This window comes from Saccopteryx leptura, chromosome 2 (assembly GCF_036850995.1).
Source record: "Saccopteryx leptura isolate mSacLep1 chromosome 2, mSacLep1_pri_phased_curated, whole genome shotgun sequence".
Classification (NCBI taxonomy): domain Eukaryota; kingdom Metazoa; phylum Chordata; class Mammalia; order Chiroptera; family Emballonuridae; genus Saccopteryx; species Saccopteryx leptura.
In genome coordinates this window covers 243,903,429-243,928,603 of record NC_089504.1, presented here as the reverse complement: position 1 = coordinate 243,928,603, position 25,175 = coordinate 243,903,429, and the positions used below count along the sequence as shown (strand labels likewise).

The 25,175-nt window shown below is 43.7% G+C and overlaps 1 protein-coding gene across 1 annotated transcript in view; it reads right to left on the bottom strand.

The window, feature by feature from the left end:
- Positions 1-6,423: 6,423 nt before the first annotated feature.
- Positions 6,424-25,175, bottom strand: part of BRAP (BRCA1 associated protein) — a 34,962-nt gene continuing 16,210 nt past the window's right edge. Inside the window, exons 7-12 of the mRNA XM_066370898.1 lie at positions 24,048-24,123; positions 23,104-23,242; positions 21,968-22,077; positions 19,583-19,672; positions 12,658-12,761; positions 6,424-8,799 (exon numbers count right to left, since the gene is read on the bottom strand). Coding sequence (XP_066226995.1) covers positions 8,436-8,799; positions 12,658-12,761; positions 19,583-19,672; positions 21,968-22,077; positions 23,104-23,242; positions 24,048-24,123 — 883 coding nt within the window. The 3' untranslated portion in view covers positions 6,424-8,435. The remainder of the gene's footprint in view (positions 8,800-12,657; positions 12,762-19,582; positions 19,673-21,967; positions 22,078-23,103; positions 23,243-24,047; positions 24,124-25,175) is intronic.

Below are 25,175 nucleotides of genomic sequence, written 5' to 3'. Positions count from 1 at the left end.
AAAGAGAAAGGTGGGGGGAAAGAGTGGGAGCATCAACTTGTAGTCACTTCTCACATGTGCCTCAACCCAGGAAGCCTGGGACCTCCAACTGGAAACCCCAACATTTCAGGTTGATGCTTTATTCACTGTACCACCACAGGCCAGGCTGACCTGTTACAATATTTTTTAAAAAAGAATAAGAAAAAGCTCTCGAGCCCTGGCTGGTTAGCTCAGTCAGTTAGAGCACTGTCCTAAAACACCAACATTGCGGGTTTGATCCCTGGTCAAGGCACATATAGGAAATGACTAATGAATGCACAACTAAGTGGAACAACAAATGAATGCTTCCTCTCTCTGTTCCCTAAAATCAATTAAAAGAATTTTTTTTTTTTTTTTTACAGAGACAGAGAGTCAGAGAGAGGGATAGTTAGGGACAGACAGACGGGAACGGAGAGAGATGAGAAACATCAATCATTAGTTTTTTGCTGTGACACCTTAGTTGTTCGTTGATTGCTTTCTCATATGTGCCTTGACCGTGGGGTTACAGTAGACCAAGTGACCCCTTGCTCGAGCCAGCGACCTTGGGTCCAAGCTGGTGAGCCTTGCTCAAACCAGATGAGCCCGCGCTCAAGCTGGCGACCTCGGGGTCTCGAACCTGGGCCTTCCGCATCCCAGTCGTTGACGCCCTATCCATTGCGCCACCGCCTGGTCAGGCTAAAAGAAATTTTTAACTACATAAATAAATAACAAGCTCTTGGGCCTGACTTGTGGTGGCACAGTGGAGAAAGCATCAACCTGGAATGCTGAGGTCACCAGTTTGAAACCCTGGGCTAACTCAGTCAAGGCACATATAACAAAGAACCAATGAATAACTGAAGTGAAGCAACTATGAGTTGATATTTCTCGCTCCCATCACCCTCTCCTCTCTTTGTAAAATCAATAAATAAACTCTAAAAAAAAAACTCTTGGGAGACATTTGCACACAGCATACACACCAATTTATACTGGCCAAATTAACAGAGCTTTATAATATCTCCCAGTAGGTTTAGAAAATTTTTGTTCTAGGCTCTCTCCCTTGTTTCTCTGTAATAAATTGAAGCCGCAAATTAAGCTGATCCCTCCAGAATCTAAAGTTTGCAGTTAGCTTGTTTATGCCTGTTTGTGCCTCTGGGGGCAGTAACTGAGTCTACACTCTCAAAGAAAGGACTCCTTAAAGTCTCGACAGTTTTGTTCCAGAAGCAACTTTTCCAGCTAGGGAAGCACCTTGGTTCCCAGGAAGCTCGATATAAAAGAACTGAGGTGTCAGCTTAAGTGGTTGGTGTGGACTGGGGCCCAGGCCTCCCACTGCTGAAGGTCCCACAATCTGCTACGCAATTCTTTTCCCAAAGCCAGCCCTTGGGTTAAGTGGGGAAAGAAATTGGCATTGTTTTCTTCCTTCTTTATCAGTTCTGGCTCATGTCCCAGTGGAGTGGGAGAAAGGACAGGGAGAAGTTAGAAAGTTCCATGAAGAGGGTGGGTATACAGGCCTGGTTTATTTATTCACACAAGAGTGGTCTTCTTTTATATTTTTCTTTAAAAACCTTTAAAATTTTTTATTGTTCTTAGTAAAGGAAGAAGGGGGAGAAAGAGAAACATCAATTTATTGTTCCACTAATTTATGCACTCATTGATTCTTTTTTTTTTTCTTTCTTATTTTTTTTCTTTTTTCTGAAGCTGGAAACGGGGAGGCAGTCAGACAGACTCCCGCATGCGCCCGACCGGGATCCACCCGGCACGCCCACCAGGGGGCGATGCTCTGCCCCTCCAGGGCGTTGCTCTGTCGCATCCAGAGCCACTCCAGCACCTGAGGCAGAGGCCATGGAGCCATCCTCAGTGCCCGGGCCATCTTTGCTCCAATGGAGCCTTGGCTGCGGGAGGGGAAGAGAGAGACAGAGAGGAAGGAGAGGGGGAGGGGTGGAGAAGCAAATGGGCGCCTCTCGTGTGCCCTGGCTGGGAATCGAACCCAGGAATCCCGTACGCCAGGCCGACGATCTACTGCTGAGCCAACCGGCCAGGGCTGCACTCATTGATTCTTGTATGTGCCCTGACCAGGACTGAAGCCACAACCTTGGTGTATTGTGATGACCCTCTAGCCAACTGAGTTACCCAGCCAGGGTACAAAAGTGGTCTTAACTCAGTACTCTGCTGAGTTGTAAGCAGAATGCTGAGTTAAAGCAACCAGACAGAAACTGGGAACTGTGTCCTTTCTGCTCCCAAGATCCAGAGTTGGGGAAGTAGAGTACACTAGTGAGAGCTCAGATTTGGGGGTCAGCCAATGCTAAGATTGCTCACTCCTTTACCACATATTAGCTATGTGATTTCAAGTCAATGTTGGTCGAGTTCTCACTTCTCTTCCACTGAGCGCAGGCTTCCTGATTCGTAAAATGGGGTAATTCTGCCTACCTTGCAGGCTGGTGTTGAGGGCTGAATGAAACAGTACATGGCAAGTACTTTAGCATAGTGACTGTAGTTCGGTAAGTGCTTCGAGATACAAGAAGTGGGGGCTAGCTTTAGAGTAAAATATGTCAAGGCAGAACAAGATTTGCTTCCACCCCTGATTCTCAGCAAGGGCTAGGTGTTTCTATCAGCTTTGGGTCCTACCAAATAAAACTGAGATTATTGGTCTGCCAGTCTGGATTGCCTACTCAGGGTAACCAGCACTGGGAAAGAGGTCTCTCATAGGGATGTTCTAGTTTTTTCCTAGTCCACTTGGGTTCACACAAGCAAACAGTAATCCAATCGGGTTTCTTTCTTTCTTTTTTTTTAAATTTTTCCATTGATTTGAGAGAGACAAAAAGGGAAGGAGGGAGGGAGAGAGAAGCATCAACTCATTCTGCTTAGTTGTGCACTCCACTGATTGCTTCTCATACGTGCCTTGACTGGGATCAAACCTGCGACCTTGGTGTGTCTGGATGACATTTTATCCACTAAGCCACCAGGCTAGGGCCCAATCATGGTTCTTTAGCATCAGTTACCTCCTTTCCCACAAGAATGTTACCTCAAAGGTGAAAAGAACACTAGTTTTAAGAGTTCACCAAAAAGGCAGCTCTCCTAAGGGCTAACCAAAATGGGTATGTGTATGTGTGTGTGTGTGGGGGGTTGGTGTGGACAATCCTTTTCGAGATAATTCTGGCTCTGAAAAGCAGGAACATTTACAGCTGTGTGGGACAAAGGGGCAGCAGGAAGAGAACCCAGCGTATAGGGAGAAAGGAACAAGAGAAAGCTTTAGAGTTACTCTGGCTCAAGAAAGCCAGGAATCTTGCCAAAAAGAAAGTGCAGTATTGGCAGCAACTGAGAGATCCTGTGTAGACTTTTAGGAAAGATTTTGGGCCACAGCACGAGGCCTCCTCCACTGAGGCCAAGAGAGTTCTGGCAGCAGCCCCCAGCCCAGGCATGTTCCTACATAATTGAAGTCGAATGTGCTGGGGGAGGGTGGCCTGAGGAGGCCTCAGGATTCTTCCTGGCTGCAGAATCTCCGCATTCTGCAGTTGGTCCCGTTTGGGATCAAAGCCAGTGAGTGTTGATTTTCCACAGCATGGAAACAAATGTAATGAAGCTGTTTTCCAGAGGCGTGCATTTTGAAATGAGGATTTTAATTTTTAATTTTTTTTACCCAAGGACAGGTGGAGTGGGGAGGTGGGGGAGTTGTGATGTGGCTGTTCCCCTGCTTTTCCCTTTACAACCCCTTTCGGGCTGTTTCCACCGTGTGAATGGGCATAGCTATGATGAAGGCTGTCTTTCACAAAAGATAATTCCTGGAAAATGCTGCGGGAGGAGCCTCTGGCTATGTGTGATAAACCACAATCTGCTTGCTTTCTGCTGGCACGTTTCCAAGTCAGCAACCCTCCTTATCCCTCCTAAAATTTCCGCTTACTCTTCTTTACTTGCAGGTCTTTCTCTGTGATCTGCTCCCCAGCCCAGACATTAGTTTGTGCTTCTTTTCAGTTAGCATCCAAAGTCTTTTGGTGCTAAGCATTATGTTAACGATGTAAAGTGATACAGGCAAGTTTCTCAAGTGGTGGAAACACCTTTCTTTTAATGGTACTCCATTTCTCCCAGCCCTCTAGGGAAGGTGTGAACTTGGCCCATTGGGCCACAACCAATTTAAAATCAGGAATTGACACAGCTGGAGGGGTCTCAGTGGACTCTTCTTTTTAATTTTTTAATTTTTATTTATTGATTTGAGATAGAGAGCAAAACATCGATTTGTTGTTCCACTTATCCATGCATTCATCTTGTATGTGCCCTGACCAGGATCGAACCTGCAACCTTAGCATATTGGAATGACGTTCTAATCAAATGAGCTACCTGGCCAGTGCATTAATGAGGGAGGAAAAGTATAAGATTTTCTGTGGGACTGCACAGACAGGGAGGCCAAGTCAGAAATGTTTTTCCTGTTCAACATGTATGCTCAATGCTACAGGTTTGTCTCTTGAAAAGAACTGCACTATCACTCCTATGCTAGGGTAGCGCTGTCCTGGGTATCCTACACCAGGTTCCAAAACCTTGCAGCTGATTTCACTCTTTGATTTCACTCTCTGGACAAACCTCTCTGCATTTATTTTGAGAGGCTGAATCTAAAAGGAGCCTCAGGTCAGGGGATTTAGAGGACGTCTGAAAAGAAGCAAAGCCGCTTTAGTTCACGTAATTAGCCTCCGAATAACAAATGTTATCTGCACCAGCGCAGCCCCACGCCAAGTATCAAGCCACATTTTCCAAATGGTTCCAGCGAGATGTTTCTGACCCAAAGCCCTTCAACATTAGGCCCCAAAGACCAATCATCTTGTATAAAACAACAGATTGTTCATCTCTTCCTGGCCTTCTTTAATGCAGCGAGAATGCAAAATCCAGATTAAGAAACAACTGCGGGGCCCCTCTCACGCTCTCCTAAGATTCCAAAGTTACAGTGAGAGACTGGTCCAAAACTGGACTGGCTAAAAAAACTCGGAAAGAATTTTGGCTTCTGGAAAATACAGTTTTCAAAATTAGCGTTTGATAAAACCTATTATCACAAACAGTGTCTGAGCATTCCAGGGTGGGCATGAGTGCCAGGGATGCAAAGTAAAGAGGGTCACCATTCAGTGGTAAACGGTTACCATGAACTTCTTAAAAAATGAAGAGAGCACGGAAGAGAAGAGATTATGACATTAATCAGGATAAACAGGCCACAACTCCTCCCTACTCCCCCACCCATAAAAAGTTTAAAAAAATAAGAGCCTTATTTAACTTCCCTGAAATCCCCTAACACACAAATACAAAGAATGTGTTTTCATTTGCTCCAAACTGACCACAGCACTGTTTGGGGGAAGAAACAACCTCAGAGAACACACTCGGCATTGGCTGCAGGGTCAACACTCGGTTCCTGGAGGGAAACGGCCTTTCTCCCTGGTACCATTTCATTCCTGTCACTTAAAAATTTAACTTGAAAAGCTCCATCTATTGGTGGGGGCACTTATATAGATATTCTAGGTCCCTCATTTCAGAAGTTTTCACAGGCAAGAACGAAGTCTGGCCAGCAGTGGAGGCCTGCCAGAGAACACTTACTTGGTGGCTTCCTGAACTCGCCAGAGGTGAGGTCTTTGAGTGGTTTAGGTGTCCCTCGGAGCCATTACGGAGGAGTCAGGGCTTGACTCCTGAAAAATTTCCTTCCTGCTGCCAAGAAAGAAGTACCACACCAAAATCACCATGACAGTTAATTCAGTTCTTTTTCCTGGAGAAAACGAAATAGCTTTCCTCAAATGTTGTGACTTTCCCTTTTTTGAATGGGCCCATGGACTCCAGTACATGAGCCAGAACTTGCCACCAAGACCATGCAATGGGGCATCGACACAGCAGCCAAATCTTAAGGGTAGTATTTGTAGCTTGTGTGGATCCTGACTGCCTTAGGAGAGGGGTTTCCAAGTGATGACAGAAGGTTGTTCATTTATGATCTGCCAAGCTCTCCACACTCAGCTGGCTGGCTGTTTTAGGCTCAGCCTTTTTGATGAGGACAATTTCACCATGCAAGCAAGGAGGGGGTGGCTACTCAGTGCTTTATCTTAACCCGAGTATCCTAACAAGTCACATTTGTGACAGTTTCTAAAAATAGAACAATCTCAGCTTGGTGTTTGTTGGGCCTGGAAAAAAGTCTTAGGTGTATAAATTCATTGCTTTTAAGTTTGCAAGAGTCATGCCTGGATCTTCCCCTACCCCAATCCTCCAAATTAAATTTTTTTTTTTCCTATTCTGTCTCTGTTCAGGTATTTATTAGGGAAGTTGGAGCAAAGCAGCAGAAAGATGAATATAATCTAGCTGCTCACTACATTGTTGTGAGATTGAAATCCAGGCCACTAATACTTTCTTAGATGTAGATAGAAGCTCCCAAGCAAATATCAACAAGAAAAACAAATTTCACATGAAACAGAATAATTTCAAAGTTTGATTACTTTAATCCAATTTCACCGTTCAAGGTAGTATGGATATGTTAAGTGGTTCATGTCCATCCTGGAGAAAACACTAACTTCTATCTTATATAATTTTGTCATATTCAAACAAAACTCTTTAACCACTTTTTAAAAAACATTTTCTGGATGTATCTTAAGATTTTTATTTTCTGCAACATTTTTTAGAAACCTTTAAGTAGTCTGGAAATATTTGCCTACTTGCTCATTCCTGGGTACAGCCTTTCAGAACATTTATCCCACCTGTACAGAAAACCTGCATTCTCCCAGCAGGGGTGTGTGTGTGTGTGTGGGGGGGCTGCTTGCTGGAGGTGATCACAGGGAAGTGAGGAGCGAGCAAGCTTTGTAAACTACTTCTAGTTTTTGTCATTAGTATGCTACGATCCACCTCAGCTTCTGCAAGGTCAGACACGCAAGACAAGTCTTGGCCAAAAAAGCAGGATTCTAACTAGTGTAAAAATAGATTTTAAATAAAATAGAATCTCTATAGGAAAGAGAATTAGGTTATGCTTTACATTCCCACTCTTGCTCTAGGATATCTGTGGTATCTAATAGGACCTAAGGGGACTTATAGTCAGTCTGCTCTAAGTAAAAATTGAGAATGTCTTAAGTACATTCATTTTGCAGTTACAGATAAGGTTCTTTGGGAAATGCGGCAGCACATCCCACAACAATGGATGGTGATCAACAACACAGTTGGTGTGCTAACAAGTAACTTGTAAGACACTTAGGTCAAAGGGGATGAGGCCTAACCATAGGCTAAAAAATTCTGAAAGGTGATCATTTGAACTTTGGCTAATATGCAGAAAACTTATCATTTAATAGTATGTCTTGTTAACCTGTCCAGCTACCTCTTTTGGAAGCGAAATTCCAACAGCTCTTACTTTAACTTTGCTCATTACTGCACATTACTAATTATTTGATGTTTCTAGAGAATGTGCACAGCCCCTCTGTAGGCCCACAAAAAGCATTACATGACTGTTGTAAAGGGGGCTCTGTAAAACTTCTAATTTTCGGATTTAGAAACAGCCTTTGGTTATAGCTTGAAAGCATAATTGAAAATCTGCCCAAGCTCCCTCTAGCCGCAATATGAACATGCAGCCTGATCTTTTGTAAACATTCAAAAAATACTGATCCCAGCAAAATAGTTAGAGGCCTCATTCTACATTTTCACACGGATGATAAATCTGCCTACTCATTCTTGCTAGATGCAAGGAAATTCACTCTGAGATTTGAGTCTTGGAGTCACCATTAAGCTTCCTCCTCCTTTGAGGTTCACAGGGAGGTGTAGAGTCATCAAAAATAAAGTGGAAACACCACCATTTTTCCTATACTAGGTCTACTCAGTCTGCCCAGGGTTGTTTGTTTTTCCTGGCTAGCCCTAGAGCAAGATGATATGGCTGCTGGAGACAAGCCAGTGCCTGGTTTACAGGCCCAGCCTCTATTCATATAACACTTGACCAGTCCTTCCATTCCCCAGAGGCAGGGATGGATGACAATGATAGAAGACTAATGCACGGGAAGTTTCATAAATCTCATGGAACCTCACCTCACTCTAAGGCAGCTGCTATGACCTCAGGGAGGTTTGGTGCTTTAGTGCTAGGTAACATCAAGTTACCTACTGACCCAGAACTGAATGTCAAAAACATCAACTCAATAAATACAACAGAAAAATACACAGCAGATTTGGGGCATCTATTAAGTAGGAAGGCAAAATGGTCATTAGAATGTCTGAGGTTAGTGAACTATTAGGTTGGAAAAAGCAGCCACCCTCTAAAAATCACTGCCCCTTGCCATCAGTTCTCCCAGTCCTCAACCCTTTACATTCATCACACCAAACACAGCAAATGAAAGATCCAAACAACTGCAGAGTGATCCTCATTTGTACTTATTTAGGACCCACCCTCACAGTTAGGCCCCAGCACACCCTAGCTGTGCCAGGGAAAACAGTCTCAGGGACACCTGTTTCTGTGAGGGTCACTTGCCCCTTTTGCTGCGGCCCTTCCTGGAGGGCAGCTTCCCACTGCCCCCGGAAGAGGGAGGGCTTGAGGCAGAGGCCATGGGAATGTTGATCTGTCCCTCCTGGATTTCCTGTCGGGTCTCAGCAGGCAGGTGGTTGATCTTCTGTTGGGCCTCCAGGTAGAACATGACGTCACGCAGCTGCTCCTGGATCTCAGTGATTTGCAGATCCTTCTGGTCACAGGTCTCCTTCAAAACCCTCTCCTCCTCCTTCAGCTTGTTCTGCAGGAGGACCTGATTGGCTCTTAAACACTTGTTCATTTCCTGCTCCTCTTTGAGCTCTGTGGTGAGTTTGGCTACTTTTGTATTTAGCTGAGTGCACCTTTTGCAAAACAAAGGAAGACAAAAGCACATTTTTCATTTGCTGACACAGTCCCCTTTCTGCTCTGGGATTGAACAGAGGAGTCATGACCTCAGAATCCATTTAGGGTGGACTCCTCCCTCCCTGTTCAGGGAGACTGGTTTGCTGCCATTGCAACAGCTACACAAAACAAGAATTTTGCTCGAGTTAACTCAAGCATAGTTTCAAGATAATTTTTCTTTTTTAAGCATAGAAAATTTTCCATAGAAGAAACTATTCTGTGACTCATGGTAAAACTACTGCTTCCCTGTTTTGTAGTCAGTGGTTAAATCGGTGGCTCAGAGAGGGTAATGGTGATAAAGAAGTTATGAGGAAAAGTGACATTCTTGGAGAGTCAAGTGATCTGACCTCACTGCATTTACAGGAGAAGGGTTTTCAAGAACAGGGAGTGCCCTATTCTTGATGCTCAATCTTACTCATAAGTAAAGACTCACAAACTTAAACACCATTTGTTTTACATCAGAATGCCAACCAGCTCACACATGGCAAGAGGCACTCCCACACATGGCACTGGAGTGTGAACTGGTACAAATTCTCAAAGTCAACTTGGAGATGACTAAAAAGTCAATTTCATATGCCCTTTGACACAGCTAGTCTACTCCTAGGAACTTGACATATTTTTCGCTCCATAAGACAGACTTTTTTCCACCCAAAAGCTGAGGGGAAAATGCCTGTGTGTCTTATGGAACAAAAAAATACGGTATTTCATTAAATATTTTAACACACCACTTGGTTCAGAATATTTTTTTCTTATTTTCCTCCTTAATATTCTAGGTGTGTCTTATGGTCAACTGCATCATATGGAGCAAAAAATACAGTATCCTATAAAATAGCTATACTCCACAGTGCTGAAAGACACATGGAGAAAGAGGCTCATTGCACCCTGGCCGGTTGGCTCAGTGGTAGAGCATCAGCCCAGCATTGGAAGTCTCGGGTTTGATTCCTGGTCAGGGCACACAGGAGAAGCGTCCATCTACTTCTCCACCCTTCCCCTCTCCTTTTTTTTTTATCTCTCTCTTCCCCTCCCACAGCCAAGGCTCCATTGGAGCAAAGTTGGCCCAGGCTCTGAGGATGGCTCCAGTTGTAAGGGAGCAACACCCCAGATAGGTGAAGCATTGCCCCCTAGTGGGCATGCCGGGTGGATCCTGGTTGGGCACATGAGGGAGTCTGTCTCTCTGCCTCCCTGCTTCTCACTTCATGAAAAAAAAAAAGCCTGGCCTGTGGTGGCGCAGTGGATAAAGCGTCGACCTGGAAATGCTGAGGTCGCCGGTTCGAAACCCTGGGCTTGCCTGGTCAGGGCACAATATGGGAGTTGATGCTTCCAGCTCCTCCCCCCTGTCTCTCTCTCCTCTCTCTCTCTCTGTCTCTCTCTCCTCTCTAAAATGAATAAATAAAATTAAAATTAAAAAAAAAAAAAAAAAAAAAAAAAGGAGGCTCATTGCAACGTTGTTTAAAATTTGAGACAACTTAACATGTCCTTCAATGGGAACTGCTTGAAGTTATGGGACTGCTACACAATGGGGTACACATAGCCGTTACAAAGATAAAGATAGAGCTAAATGTGCCAGCACACACAAAAAAGAAAAAAGAGCCCTGGCCGGTTGGCTCAGTGGTAGAGTGTTGGCCTGGTGTGTAGGAGTCCCAGGTTCGATTCCCGGCCAGGGCACACAGGAGAAGTGCCCATCTGCTTCTCCATCCCTCCCCCTCTCCTTCCTCTCTGTCTCTCTCTAACCCCTCCTGCAGCCGAGGTTCCATTGGAGCAAAGATGGCCCGGGCACTGAGGATGGCTCTGTGGCCTCTGCCTCAGGCGGTAGAATGGCTCTGGATGCAACAGAGCGATGCCCCAGAGGGGCAGAGCATCGCCCCCTGGTGGACATGCCGGGTGGATCCCAATCGGGTGCATGGAGTCTGTCTGACTGCCTCCCCGTTTCCAGCTTCGGAAAAATGCAAAAAACAAAAACAAACAAAAAAATCAAAACAAAAACCCCCCTCCAAAACAGAGTATTTTACCAAATAGAATACCTAATATTATTCTGATTTTGTAGAAGAAAAGATGCTGTGTGTGAGATGCTTACATAGGTACAGCAAAAGATCTACAAGAGGAAATAGTCACTGGTGCCATTAATAATGGTAACCTCCAGATATTGAGATCTAGGAAAATTTCCAGTTTTAACTTTTTAATTCTTTAATACAGTTCAATTTTTTTTTAATATTTTATTTATTGATTTTTTAGAGGAGGAGTGAGAGAGAGAGACAGAGAGAGAGAGAAGGGGGAGGAGCAGGAAGCATCAACTCCCATATGTGCCTTGACCAGGCAAGCCCAAGGTTTTGAACCGGCGACCTCAGTGTTCCAAGTTGACGCTTTATCCCACTGTGCCACCACAGGTCAAGCCAATACAGTTCAATTTATTAGGGTGATAAAAGTATAGGAGGATTTTAAAAAATTTTTATTTCTACTAATGTTGCAGTTTGTTTTTGTTTTTGTGACAGAGAGAGAGAGGAACAGACAGAAAGGGAGGGAGATGAGAAGCATCAATTTTTCATTGTGACACCTTAGCTGTTCATATGTGCCTTGATGGGGGGGGGGTTATAACAGACTCAGTGACCCCTTGCTCAAGCCAGTGACCTTGGGTTCAAGCTGGTGAGCTGTGCTCAAACCAGATGAGCCTGTGCTCCAGCCCGTGACCTCGGAGTTTTGAACCTGGGTCCTCTGAGTCCCAGTCTGATGCTCTATCCACTGCGTCACCACCTAGTCAGGCATGTTGCAGTGTTTTTACAACAGTTAAAAACCTTTGGTAAAGAGTTTTTGAATGGGGTGATGAAAAATTTTGGAAACATACTGGTTCCAGTTGCCCAACATTGTGAATATACTTAATGCCACTTGCAATTGGTAAAGTGGAAAAATTTATGTTATATAGTTTTTTATCTCACACACACACAAAAAACGGGAACTCTCTGTGCTATCCTTATAACTTCTGTACATCTAAATTTACTCCAAGATAAAAGTTCTATTAAAAAAAACTTTTTAAGGAACAATTATCCCCCTGAAGGTTATTTTTATTCATCTGTCCAGAGGTGAAAATCCAGTTATTTTTGTGAGTATAACTTAAACAAGAAAGGCAATTTCAATCCGTAGCGATTGTCTTCCCATATAACAGTAGTCAAGTTATGTTCTAGTCATGCTGTTCATGAGTTGTTTGCTCCATGTTCAACATCTTTGGCCTTTAATTACTGTCCAAGGTCAGAACACGTGCCACTGCCAACTAAGACACAGTCTCTTTCCTAACTGCCATTTCTCAGCCACTATGGCTCATAGAAGCTACAGGCTCTGGGCACAAGGAAATTACTTTCTACAGGCAAAAGTGGAAGATAGTGGCGCATATCATAGGCACACAAATATCAGGAGAGAACACTGTATTCCACACAGCATCCACCTGGCATAAAACATTGTGGGTCTTTTAAAAAATTTCTTGATTGACTGATTTTAGAGAGAAAGGAAGAGAAGAGAGAAAGAAACATCAGTTTGTTGTTACATTGGTTAATTCTTGTATGTGCCCTGACCGGGGATCAAACCCATAACCCTGGCATATAAGGACAACCCTCTAACCAACTGAATGACCTGGTGACCTGGCAACCTAGCCAGGGCAAACATGTTTTTTATAATAAGTAACAGTAAGTGTGTTTCACATAAAGGTAGACCCCTAAAAATCTGGTGATATACTTGAAAATGAGTATTTCCTTAGGAATGAAGGAAATTAACTGTTTATGTTGCTGTTACAATAAAATACCTACTTTGAAGATTAAACCAATTATACCTACTTTCTTTCTACCGACTGCTTTTCTTTTAGAAGATCATTTAGTCTGTGCTCCAGATTATCACACTTCTCAATTGTTTCTTTAAATTTAGCCTTCATGTTGTTAATCTGAAAAAGCAAACAGAGATCAGTTTCATTTCACAAAGACAAGGTTGTGTGGCCTTTGGGGCTAACTTCTCAAATATTTTTTTCCCCAATTACCTATGTATAACTTGACAACCCAAACTTAGAAAAGATAAGACAGTCATTTTAAAGAATTCCTGTAGTAGGCCTGACTTGTGGTGACGCAGTGGATAAAGCATCGACCTGGAAATGCTGAGGTTGCCGGTTCGAAACCCTGGGCTTGCCTGGTCAAGGCACATATGGGAGTTGATGCTTCCAGCTCCTCCCCCTCTTTTCTCTTTCTGTTTCTCCTCTCTCTCTCTCTCTCTCTCTCTCTCTCTCTCCCTCTCCTCTCTAAAATGAGTAAATTAAAAAAAAAAGAATTCCTGTAGTAGGAATAAAAAACTTGAGAAATCAGCCCTGGCCGGTTGGCTCAGTGGTAGAGCGTCGGACTGGCGTGCAGGAGTCCCAGGTTCGATTCCCGGCCAGGGCACACAGGAGAAGCGCCTATCTGCTTCTCCACCCCTCCTCCTCCCCCTCTCCTTCCTCTCTGTCTCTCTCTTCCCCTCCCGAAGCCAAGGCTCCACTGGAGCAAAAGTTTGCCCAGGTGCTGAGGATGGCTCTGTGGCCTCTGCCTCAGGCACTAGAATGGCTCTGATTGCGGCAGAGCGACGCCCCAAGATGGGCAGAGCAGCGCCCCCTGGTGGGCATGCCGGGTGGATCCCGGTCGGGCGCATGCGGGAGTCTGCCTCCCCGTTTCCAGCTTTGGAAAAATACCAAAAACAAACAAACAAACAAAAAAAAAAACCTTGAGAAATCCTTTTTTTTCTTACTATTTCTCTATCCCAGGATGAACAAAAGGGACCAGGAGCTCTGAACGTTAAGTGAAGCTGCTTGAAAGTAAAGAAAGAGCTTCAAACAGCAGGACAGGAGATAGTATGTCAAAGACATTAGAACAGGGCCTCTTTTTTATTTTTTATTTTATTTTTTTTAATTTATTCATTTTTTTAGGGAAGAGAGACAGAGAGAGAGAAGGGAGAAGGAGCAGGAAGCATCAACTCCCATATGTGCCCTGACCAGGCAAGCCCAGGGTTTCGAACCGGCAACCTCAGCGTTCCAGGTCTACGCTTGATCCACTGCGCCACCACAGGTCAGGCATATTTTTAAAATGATTTTGAGAGAGAGAGGAAAGGAGAGAGAGAGAAAATGAGACAGGAACACCAATTCGTTCCTGTATGTGCCCAGACAAAGGGTAAACCAGCAACCCCTGCCCTTTGAGACGAAGCTCTAACCAACCCAGCCATCCAGCCAGGGCAGGGCCTCCCATTCTTAACTCACCATCATTTTTTTCCCTCTTAAGATTACCTTACAAAATCAATTATCCAAATAATCCAAGAGACTCACCTAGCCTAAGAAATATGTGATAACTGATTCTGTTTGGGGTTCCCCACGTCCAACTTACTATTAAATTTCTCATGTATCATAAAGCCATATGGAACATAATTGGTTCTTGTTTTACTGAGTTCATTTATAAATGCAATATATATAGAACTAATCCAAATCACATTGTCTTAAAAACTTAAGGGAATTGAAAATTCTGCCATATTATGTGTCAGATGGCAGTAATCCTAGACAAAAGTCTGAAGTCTAGCTAGGCCGACACTAGATTATTTAGGTGTGAACATCTACAGACTTGGGAAATGCCACAACTTTACTGGTCTCAGGACATGAGGAGATTAGGTGGGAAGGGGAAGTAGTGAGGCTGGGTAAAGCATGAGGCAATAATAATAGGGAATGAAAGTAACAGAATTTAAATCCTATGGCCCAGGCACCTGCTCGGTGTTTTATAAGCGGTATCTCCTTATAACATGCCTATGACTTAGATATGTCAACTTTTTACAGAAACTGAGGCTTACTGAAAGGTGAGGCAATACATCCAAGTTCACCTAGCTAGAGTGTACTAAAGGTCTGGACCACAAGTATGGCCCCCAAGCCAAGTTCTGAACCTCTCTCTGCACCAGACAGGAGGCCAAAGCTGTATAGCGAAGGAAAAGTGATTTCTGGGCAAGATCTAAACTCAGCAGAGATCTAGGATGCATACATCATCCCAGAGAAAGGGCCACTACTGCTTTAAACACTTTCTTTTTATACATTTGCCATATGGCCCACCCAGCAGGTCTCTAAAAGCATTGCCCCCATCCCTTTTTTTAATAATAAGAAAATAACTGCTTTGGAGAAATTAAGTTTATAACTAACTACCATTAAGTTTGGAAAAACAGGCAGTTAACGGGATATTTCTAGAAGTTTTTCTGTCATAAAAATAGCTTTAAAATTGCTTTAATTCTAGTTTGGTATTCATTTTCTCCTGAATATTGCTTTAAAATAAAAGACCATCAGGTCCTTTTGACATTTTCTCCTAAACCGATTCCTGTTAGTTTAGAGAAATTGGAAAGGACAGAAATGGGATCAAATGGTAATGTTTTGGTCATTCCAGATACTTAAGCCAAAATGAAAAATACAAGTAACCCCAAAAAGCCTTTTAATACTGCTATAGATGAATGTTACAATGGTTTAAATTAGTGCTTTTTAAAATAGTTGACCATTAGCCCAAAACACGTGGTACATAAACACACACACACACACACACACAAACACTTGAAAAGGAGTTTCACAAAACGATATTAAATGTGACACACACTGTTATTTTACACCTATCCTATTCTGTTTTATAAAAATGCTGGTTGTGGTTCAAACTCATTTCACAGTACAGTTGGGAAAAAAACGATTGATAACATGATCTAGAGGTCCAAAAAGAAAAGCTGTATTTTGAGGGGAATTCACCTGTCCTGACAGCCTATCTGTGTTCTTCAGACACAACTCCATTAAAACTAAGAATCTTCGCCTGACCCGGTGGTGGCGCAGTGGATAGAGCGTTGGACTGGGATGTGGAAGACCTAGGTTCCAGACCCCGAGGTCGCCAGCTTGAGCGAGGGCTCATCTGGTTTGAGCAAAAGCTCACCAGCTTGGACCCAAGGTTACTGGCTCGAGCAAGCGGTTACTCGGTCTGCTGAAGACCTGTGGTCAAGGCACATATGAGAAAGCAATCAGTGAACAACTAAGGTGTCGCAATGTGCAACGAAAAACTAATGACTGATGCTTCTCATTTCTCCGTTTCTGTCTGTCTGTCCCTGTCTATCCCTCTCTCTGACTCTCTCTCTGTCTGTTAAAAAACAAACAAACAAAAAAACTAAGAATTTCAAGTGGATATGAGCTTTATTTTCTAGAACAGACTCTGCTCACATGCTATATAGTACTGGTACTACAACTGAAGTTCACAATAGATTTCAGCCTTCATTCCCTCCCCACCCCCACATTAACTTTTTATGAGGCCCATGAACAAGAATCTCTGTCAGTGAAACCCACAGTCGGTTACTGCTAATCCCTGCACATGCTTTGCTGCTGGAGGTGCCAACAGGCAGAGGACTGGTCAAAAGGAGGGCAGTGGCAGGAACAAAAGGCTTGCATCATCCATTCACTTATGAGTAAGCAACAATTGTCATCAGAAAACAAAACATCCTTTTCAAGCCCTTTAAGTCAGGGGTCCTCAACCTGTGGGTCACGACCCAAAACACAGGGGTCGCCTAAAGCCATCGGAAATACATAAGTTCTTGCCTCCATCTTGCCCCTATCTAAATGTAAACACAAGTTTCACAGTTTTTAACTTCCCTGCCCGCCCCTCAACTTTTCATGGGCATGAGTTAGAGAATGCAGTTAATCCTAAAGAATCTTAAAAGGCAGAGAGAATCCTGAGCTTAGCTCTCAAGGGTCTGCAGGAAGTGCTTTAGGTGGTCACGCTGGTGCAGCCCGTGGAAAACCCATTAGTGAGGCTGCTGGGTTGCCAGCGCTCCTCCTCCCCGGGAGTCCATAACTTGACACCAAGTGGCAGCTACCAGTGCTCTCTCCCAAGTGCTGTCAGAGGCGTGTCCTTTCCCCATGTACTCCAATCAAGTCCTATTCAGAACTTGAATGCCTCTGGAAAGGCTTTGCCATTGCTTGGAAGGTTCTTGTAAGAATTTCATCAGGAACTTTTAACTAAAGATCATTTTAGAGTCGGTATTAATCCTTCTTTTTTTTTTTTTTTTTTTGTATTTTTCTGAAGCTGGAAACGGAGAGAGACAGTCAGACAGACTCCTGCATGCGCCCGACCGGGATCCACCCGGCACGCCGCTCTGCCCCTCTGGGGCGTCGCTCTGCCAAGACCAGAGCCACTCTAGCGCCTGGGGCAGAGGCCAAGGAGCCATCCCAGCGCCCGGGGCCATCTTTGCTCCAATAAAGCCTTGGCTGTGGGAAAGGGAGAGAGAGACAGAGAGGAAGAAGGAGGGGGGAGGGGGGAGAAGCAAATGGGCGCCTCTCTTATGTGTCTGGCCGGGAATCGAACCCGGGTCCCCCGCATGCCAGACCGATGCTCTACCACTGAGCCAACCGGCCAGGGCCAATCCTTATTTTTAAAAACTTGATTTCTCCTCATTTGTAGGTGTTCCTAGCAACTGGGGCCCATGAGCCTGGCATAAAGTGAGAGTTCAGACCTGCCTGCTAAGCTCCAGATGATCCTACTTGGAGGTGAGCCCTAACCCCAGCTCAACAGTGGTGGGAATCCACAAAGTTATTAAAATAATCATTTAAAAAATTTCAAAGCCGCCTGACCAGGTGGTGGCACAGTGGATAGAGCGTCAGACTGGGATGCCGAGGACCCAGGTTCGAGACCCTGAGGTCGCCAGCTTGAGCACAGGCTCATCTGGTTTGAGCAAAAAGCTCACCAGCTTGGACCCAAGGTCACTGGCTCGAGCAGGGGGTTACTCGGTCTGCTGAAGGCCCATGGTCAAGGCACATATGGGAGAGCAGTCAATGAACAACTAAGGTGTCTCAATGCACAACGAAAAACTAATTATTGATGCTTCTCATCTCTCTCCGTTCCTGTCTGTCCCTGTCTATCCCTCTCTCTGACTCTCTCTGTCTCTTTAAAAAACAAAAAAACAAACAAAAAAAAAATTTCAAAGCCTTTCTTTAATATTACGGGAATCAATGAATTATGAACACCGTCTGCAGGTCCAGAAAATGGTCCTAGAATTCTAATTATACGCGAACCCTCCAGTGCTCACTGGTTCCCAAACACCCTCTTTGGCAGGGGTCCCCAAATTTTTACACAGGGGGCCAGTTCACTGTCCCTCAGACCGTTGGAGGGCCGGACTATAAAAAAAACTATGAACAAATCCCTATGCACACTGCACATAGTTTAAAGTAAAAAAACAAAACGGGAACAAATACAATATTTAAAATAAAGAACAAGTAAATTTAAATCAACAAACCGACCAGTATTTCAATGGAAACTATGCTCCTCTCACTGACCACCAATGAAAGAGGTACCCTTCCGGAAGTGCGGTGGGGGCTGGATAAATGGCTTCAGGGAGCCGCATGCAGCCCGTGGGCCGTAGTTTGGGGACCCCTGCTCTTTGGAATCCTCTGGGTTCCCTATAATGCTGGAGACAAAGGGAAATCCAAGGCGGTGGAGCCCTGGGCCCTCCATCTGGGTTTCTACCAAAATTTCATAACTTTTCCCTTTTAAATGTTGGAGTAGTGAATAGCACCTTTTTTTTAAATGGCATCTTTGTTAAAATCTGAAGCCCACTGTCCTAGACCAATAAGGAACCACGGTGATCAATGAAGTTCCAGCATTTCTACCCAGTTTTGTTTCCATTAACTTTGAAGTAACATCTTTTTGCCTCAGAGGTCCACGTTCAGCTCCTTAAATAAAGCAGCTGTTCCCAAGTTGACAAACCAACTGGCTGACTCAAATTACAAACCCTCACTTACATCTTTTTTTTTTTTTTTTTTCTGAAGCTGGAAACGGGGAGAGACAGACAGACTCCCGCACGCGCCCCACCGGGATCCACCCGGCACGCCCACCAGGGGGCGTCGCTCTGCCGAGACCAGAGCCACTCTAGCGCCTGGGGCAGAGGCCAAGGAGCCATCCCCAGCACCCAGGCCATCTTTGCTCCAATGGAGCCTCGGCTGCGGGAGGGGAAGAGAGAGACAGAGGGGGGGGGGGTGGAGAAGCAAATGGACGCTTCTCCTATGTGCCCTGGCCGGGAATCGAACCCGGGTCCCCCGCACGCCAGGCCGATGCTCTACCGCTGAGCCAACCGGCCAGGGCCCCTCACTTACATTTTTTAAATAGAATTACACAAGGAACTAGAAAACCTTAATCCCAAGCCCCCAAATACTAAAGCCTTTAAATTCAAGGTTTCTTTTTTTTAGGGTACATGCCAGGTATTTTATTTCTTCCTTAAGTTAGGTATAGAGCTCAGCGTACAAGATTTTAACATCTTCCTCTTGATTCATTAATTCTCCCCTTCTTAAATTATACTGATTTGGCTGCATTTACAATAAAGTATTTTCATCTCTTCCTCTTTATCTTTTTGATTGTCATTCTCATTGTGGTCTAGACGTGCTTATTCCCTGATATTGCCTTCATAGGCTAAGTCTCTAATAATATGACAACCCACCACTTCTCTAGAGTTTAAGGTTACTGGGATGAGCCAAATGATCCCAAATTCATGTTTTCTTTTTTCTTCCCCCAAATTCCAGCTCTCCTGAGATATAACCGACACATGTAGAACAAAGGGTTTTTTTTTAGAAGCAACACAATTCTTCACCTATCAGACTAAAAAGGAAGATTCTAAGATTCTGTCCCAATACTTTGCTTTTTCACCTTACATCAGACTACCGGGCCACATGGCACTTCAGCAGCCACTAAACCAGAAACTTACCTCTTCTGCTGTGTCCTTCTCTATCCGAACTATCTTGTTTTCCCAGTAGATTCGCTGAGATTCCAGCTGGCTCGTTAGTAAATATGAATACTGGAAACAGAGTAAATAAAACATAAGTCACTGCCGTCAGTCTCTGAAATCCAATTAAAACCTGACTTTTAACAACCTACAGAAGAATAAGAGTAACCATCAAAATATATAATGTACCTTAGTTCCACTCTACTCCCTAAACCACAATTATACTCCTGTCTTCCCAGGGTTTACAATCTAGTCAGGGACAAACAGAAATGTATAGTAAAAACACCTTATGGTCCTGTTCAAGCTGACTTTAAGAAAAACCACATGGTTTCTATATGAAAATGTAACTCAGATCAGCTCATTCATCTAATCCCACCTCACCCCTCTTGCAGGAAGCTGTCCTAGCCCCTCCCAGCCTTGGGTTAAGCACCCCCTTTCTCAGCTCTCAGCACCATTCCTATCATTAATAGCACTTATAGCACAAAGCACTTAATCACCAGCTTATCTGCCTGTCTTCCTGGACTGGACTGGGAACTCTTTGAAAAGCAAGGGTTATATCTTTATTTCTGTACCCCCAGGGCCTGGCACACAGTGGGTGTTTAGAAATGTTTGCTTCCTGACGACATGAGCAGTGCTGTGTAATGCAGGGAAAGGATGGATGGCTTCTGACTGGAGGGTGTGGGAGGACTTCTGAAAGAAAGTAGATCTGAGAGGGTTCTTGAGAGACAGGAGAAGGAGACAGAAAGACAGAGGTCTGATTCCATAGAACTACTGGACCCTGATGTGAACTGTGGATGGTCAGGTCTCTTCAGAGAAGAAATAACACTAAAGAGACTGCAATGTAGCATATGGAGAGATGGGATCTATGCAAGGCTCTGGGGTATTACACTGAGAATGTGGTATTACAAGGAGTGGCCAGATCACATCTGCATTTTGGAAAGACTATTCTAGGAGACTAGAAGAGAGCTAAACATGTTTGCAGGCTACAGAAGTGCAACAGGGAAAAAGGCCAATTGGGAGAATGTGTGTCACCAGAACGTATGCTCCGTGAGGGCAGGCAGTTCGATTAATGCTGCAATCCCACCACCAGGAAGAGTGGCTGACAGACAACAGCCCTCAATAAATATTCACCGAATGGACATACTTACAGTTATTGTGGAAGGGTTACTTATTCTCAAAAGTTAATGTAAAAGGTTTGAACTTTTGTCATATCAACATAATTTATTATTGTTTGTTTTGCAGCAGGAAAAGCAAGAATTTATTGGCCATGCACTTAGAAGGGAGTAAGCGGGCAACTCACTAGAGAGAAGGAGTGCCCAGACTAGTTACAGAGCTCAGGAAAGTGAAATAAGGAAGGGACAAGGTCAAAGAAGCAGCAGGAGAGCCTAGGCAGGGCTGCTTCAACTCACTGAAAACCTGATGGGAAAGCAGCCCACACTGGGAAGTCGGAGAAAGGGGGGCCTTGGAGACAGCTTCAGGGGGTGAGCCTGGGATGAGCTGCCGCTGCCCGCTGATCCTGGTTGCAAGTGTTGTGGGGTCCTTAGAGCTTAAGAGAAAGAGAGGCAAGGAAAACATACTGGAGGAGAAAGAAGAGCTGGGACAGAGGAGATGGGGAAGGTGTGGGAATGCTCCTGGGAGGAAGTGGGTACCTCAGCACGGTTTATTAATGGTAACAACACCAGCCTTATTTTAAGCCACTCTACTGATCTATCAGACCTTGAAAGTCTGGAGTTGAGCAAGTTTTCAAATGTCCATCTCCTCCCAAGGTTAAGGTATTTGTTTTTAAAACAATCATTTTGAAATTTATATAAAACAGGACTCATGTTAAACTTCTTCATTAACAAAATTTACGTGACACCAGTTTCATAGTAGATGGGATTTACTGCTACGGAGAAAAATCAGATTGTGTTCATTTTTGTTGTTTCTTCAAATACATGAATACCCCCCAAAATGGTTTTAGGTATACAAGTGTCAAATTAGAAAACAGACACTTTGGGTATATATTTGTCTATATAAACCTCTAATTCATAAAATGCCAGTCCAATGTATAGGGATAAGCTCCTCAGGCATTGACAGATACTAAGGGGGTTTCCTCATTCTGACCAAGTCCACTCAGTTTCCAACTGCTGACATAATGCCAACAGGAAGAGTCTAAATTCCAGTTTCATTGCAGCTACAGAGTACAACCTTAATACTGAACTTGAGACAACTCACAACATCACACTGAAAATAATGCAAAGCAAAAATTAGACTTTCAGAGAAGAAAATCAGAATAAAAATATTTCAATAATCCTTCACAGCAGTAATAGAAATTTAGTAAAAAGCAGTAGCAATAGTTACTTAGTAATAACTAATAACTTATCTTACCTCTAACTGTAAGGCATCTATTTTCTCTTCCTGGCAAGTATCACCCTCACATTCATATTGTACTATTTTTCCATCTGTTTTACTTGCAACCAGTCGATGGACATAATTATCTAAAGAAAAGAATGAGTCAACCAAGGTCTCAGAATGAAAAGGGTCTCCATTCTCTTCTGATAGATTTTTGTTTTTATAGCTTGACTGGTGATGGATAGTGTTGACCTAGGATGCTGAGGTCCCTGGTTCAAAATCCTAAGGTTGTTGGCTTGAGCACGGGCTCATCCAGCTTGAGTGTAGGCTTCCCAGCTTGAGCGTGGAATCATCAAAATGATCCCATGGTTGCTGGCTTGGGCCCAGAGGTCACTAGCTTGAAGCCCAAAGTCGTTGACTTGAGCAAGGGGTCACTGGCTTGGGCCCAGAGGTCACTAGCTTGAAGCCCAAAGTCGTTGACTTGAGCAAGGGGTCACTGGCTCAGCTGGAGCCCCCCCACTAAGGCACATATGAGAAGCAATGAACAACTAAAGTGACACAACTAGGAGTCCATGCTTCTCATCCCTCTCCCTTCCTGTCTCTCTTTCACTAACAATTTTTTTATAGAGCTAAATTGCAGTATTTCTTTAAAAGTGAGCTAATTCATTTGAATTTAAAAAAGAGTGAGAGGGAAAGTATTACTCTCTTTATAACAGGCAACTCAAGCCATTCACAGGAAATGGTGCCCTACAGCAGTGGTCCCCAACTTTTTTTGGGTCACAGACCAGTTTAATGTCAGAAAATATTTTCACGGACCGGCTTTTAGGGTGGGACAGATAAATGTATCATGTGACCGAGACAAGCATCATGAGTGAGTCTTAGACAGATGTAACAGAGGGAATCTAGTCATTTTTTAAAATTAAAACATCGTTCAGACTTAAATATAAATAAAACGGAAATAATATAAGTTATTTCTTCTTTCTCTGCGGACCGGTACCAAATGGCCCACGGACCAGTACCGGTCCACAGCCCAGGGGTTGGGGACCACTGCCCTACAGGGCTCTAAACTGCCACAGCTATCAGGAAGATTTCAAGCTGTGAGAGAAAATGAAGAGAGTCTGAAGAAGTGTTCATACAGAATGAACCCAAATTCAAGACTGAGTGGCACTCACCCCCAGCATAGTCCCAGACTCGATGGTTGGTGAGCTGCATGGCATACGTATGCTGGGTTTCCTCAAAATGCTTGTAAGCATGTCGACTTACATATCGTCCACATCCTATGTGGCCACATATTAAACAAATCCAAAGGTTCTGCCAGAAAGAAGGTATGATTTAATTCGGTAAATAAAAACACATGACCTGCCCCACTCATGGTAGGAACGAGGCTGACACAGAACTAAGATCTAGAGTTTTGAATAACTGTATTTTAAAACTCAACAAGCAAGGGTGCTTTCATGGATCATTTCCTCACTCTGATTTTAATGGAACTCTATGTAAATAACAAGAAAAAGTTAATTTATCAAGAAGTGTCTAAGGTTTTTCAAAGAATAAAATATTTTGCTGGCCCTGGCCGGTTGGCTCAGCGGTACAGCGTTGGCCTGGCGTGCAGGAGTCCCGGGTTCGATTCCCGGCCAGGGCACACAGGAGAAGCGCCCATCTGCTTCTCCACCCCTCCCCCTCTCCTTCCTCTCTGTCTCTCTCTTCCCCTCCCACAGCCAAGGCTCCATTGGAGCAAAGATGGCCCGGGCGCTGGGGATGGCTCTGTGGCCTCTGCCTCAGGCACTAGAATGGCTCTGGATGCAACAGAGCGATGCCCCAGAGGGGCAGAACATCGCCCCCTGGTGGGCATGCCGGGTGGATCCCAGTCAGGCGCATGCGGGAGTCTGTCTGACTGCCTCCCCGTTTCCAGCTTCGGAAAAATGAAAAAAAAAAAAAAATTTTTTTTGCTTAGAAGTCAAATAATTTCCATAGTTATATTTCTTGCCTGACACGAGACAAAAAAGACAAAAAATCAGTCCCAAAAAAGAATTTACAAGAATTTAAGCCATGCAGGGAAGAAGAAAGCCCAGACAATTAAAGCTGTGTTCATTATTCTTTCCCACCACCCATTACTTACTTCCTGAACACCACACTCGAAGCACTTATTTTCTTCTACTGGCTCTGGAGTCTGACAGTACCGGCAGACAGGGCACCTGTCCAGGACACCAGAAGATAATGATACTGATTAAATATAAAACAGCTGTTACACAACCCAAAAGTAAAAAACTGAATTTTTAATCCTCCCTCTTACATATTTTTATCCCAACTAAAAAAATCACTAAAAAAGACACTTCCGAAGCTATTTGCAAACAAAATGAAAAAAATACAAAATCTTGATAAAGCAGAGGAAAAGAGAAATCTTGGTCAGCCTCATACCTTTTCCCACTCTACTGTCAAAGAACATCTACAGGTTAGACTCAGGGACTTGAGACAAGTTACTAGTTTTGTTTCATGTTTGGTTATCCATAAGGTATTTTTACTTTAAAAACACTCTATCTTATCCCTACTTTGGTTTGAATAATTTAAAATGTATTTTGTCCTCTCAAGGTTGCTAAGAGTTGGAACTAAAATTTACAGGAAACTTCACCAACTTAAAAAAAAAAAGTTAACGTACTTCCTGAAATGCACATGACATTTCCATACAATGAAATCATGTGGAAGAAACAGTGCTCTGTGAGTACACAGGTTTCAACTTATGAAAAGCCAATATAAATGGCACTGAAGGCAAAGTCATAGATACACGCAGAAAGGTGGTTACCAGGGAAGAGGAGGTCATGGGGTACAAAGTTTCAGTTATGGAAGATGAGTACCTTTGCAGAATTGGTGTACATCAATATGACAACAGTTGACAGTACTATACTGTACACTTGAAATTTGCTAAGAAGGTAGATCTTGAGCGTTCTTACCACAAAAACAAAGAAACAAAAAAAGGGAAATGGTAAAGGTATGAAGTGATGAATATGTTGACTCGCTTGGTTGTGGTGAATATTTCAAAATGTATATCAGATGGAGTGATACACCTTAAATATATAATTTCTGACTATCAATACCTCAATAAAGATGAAAAATGGGGGACACTGAAAAATCCATTAACCCTTTTCTATTATACTCAAGACAAAGTAACAGAGTTAAATACCAGCCATTAGTATTTTTTTTTATTTTATTTATTCATTTTAGAGAGGAGAGAGAGAGGGAGAGAGAGAGA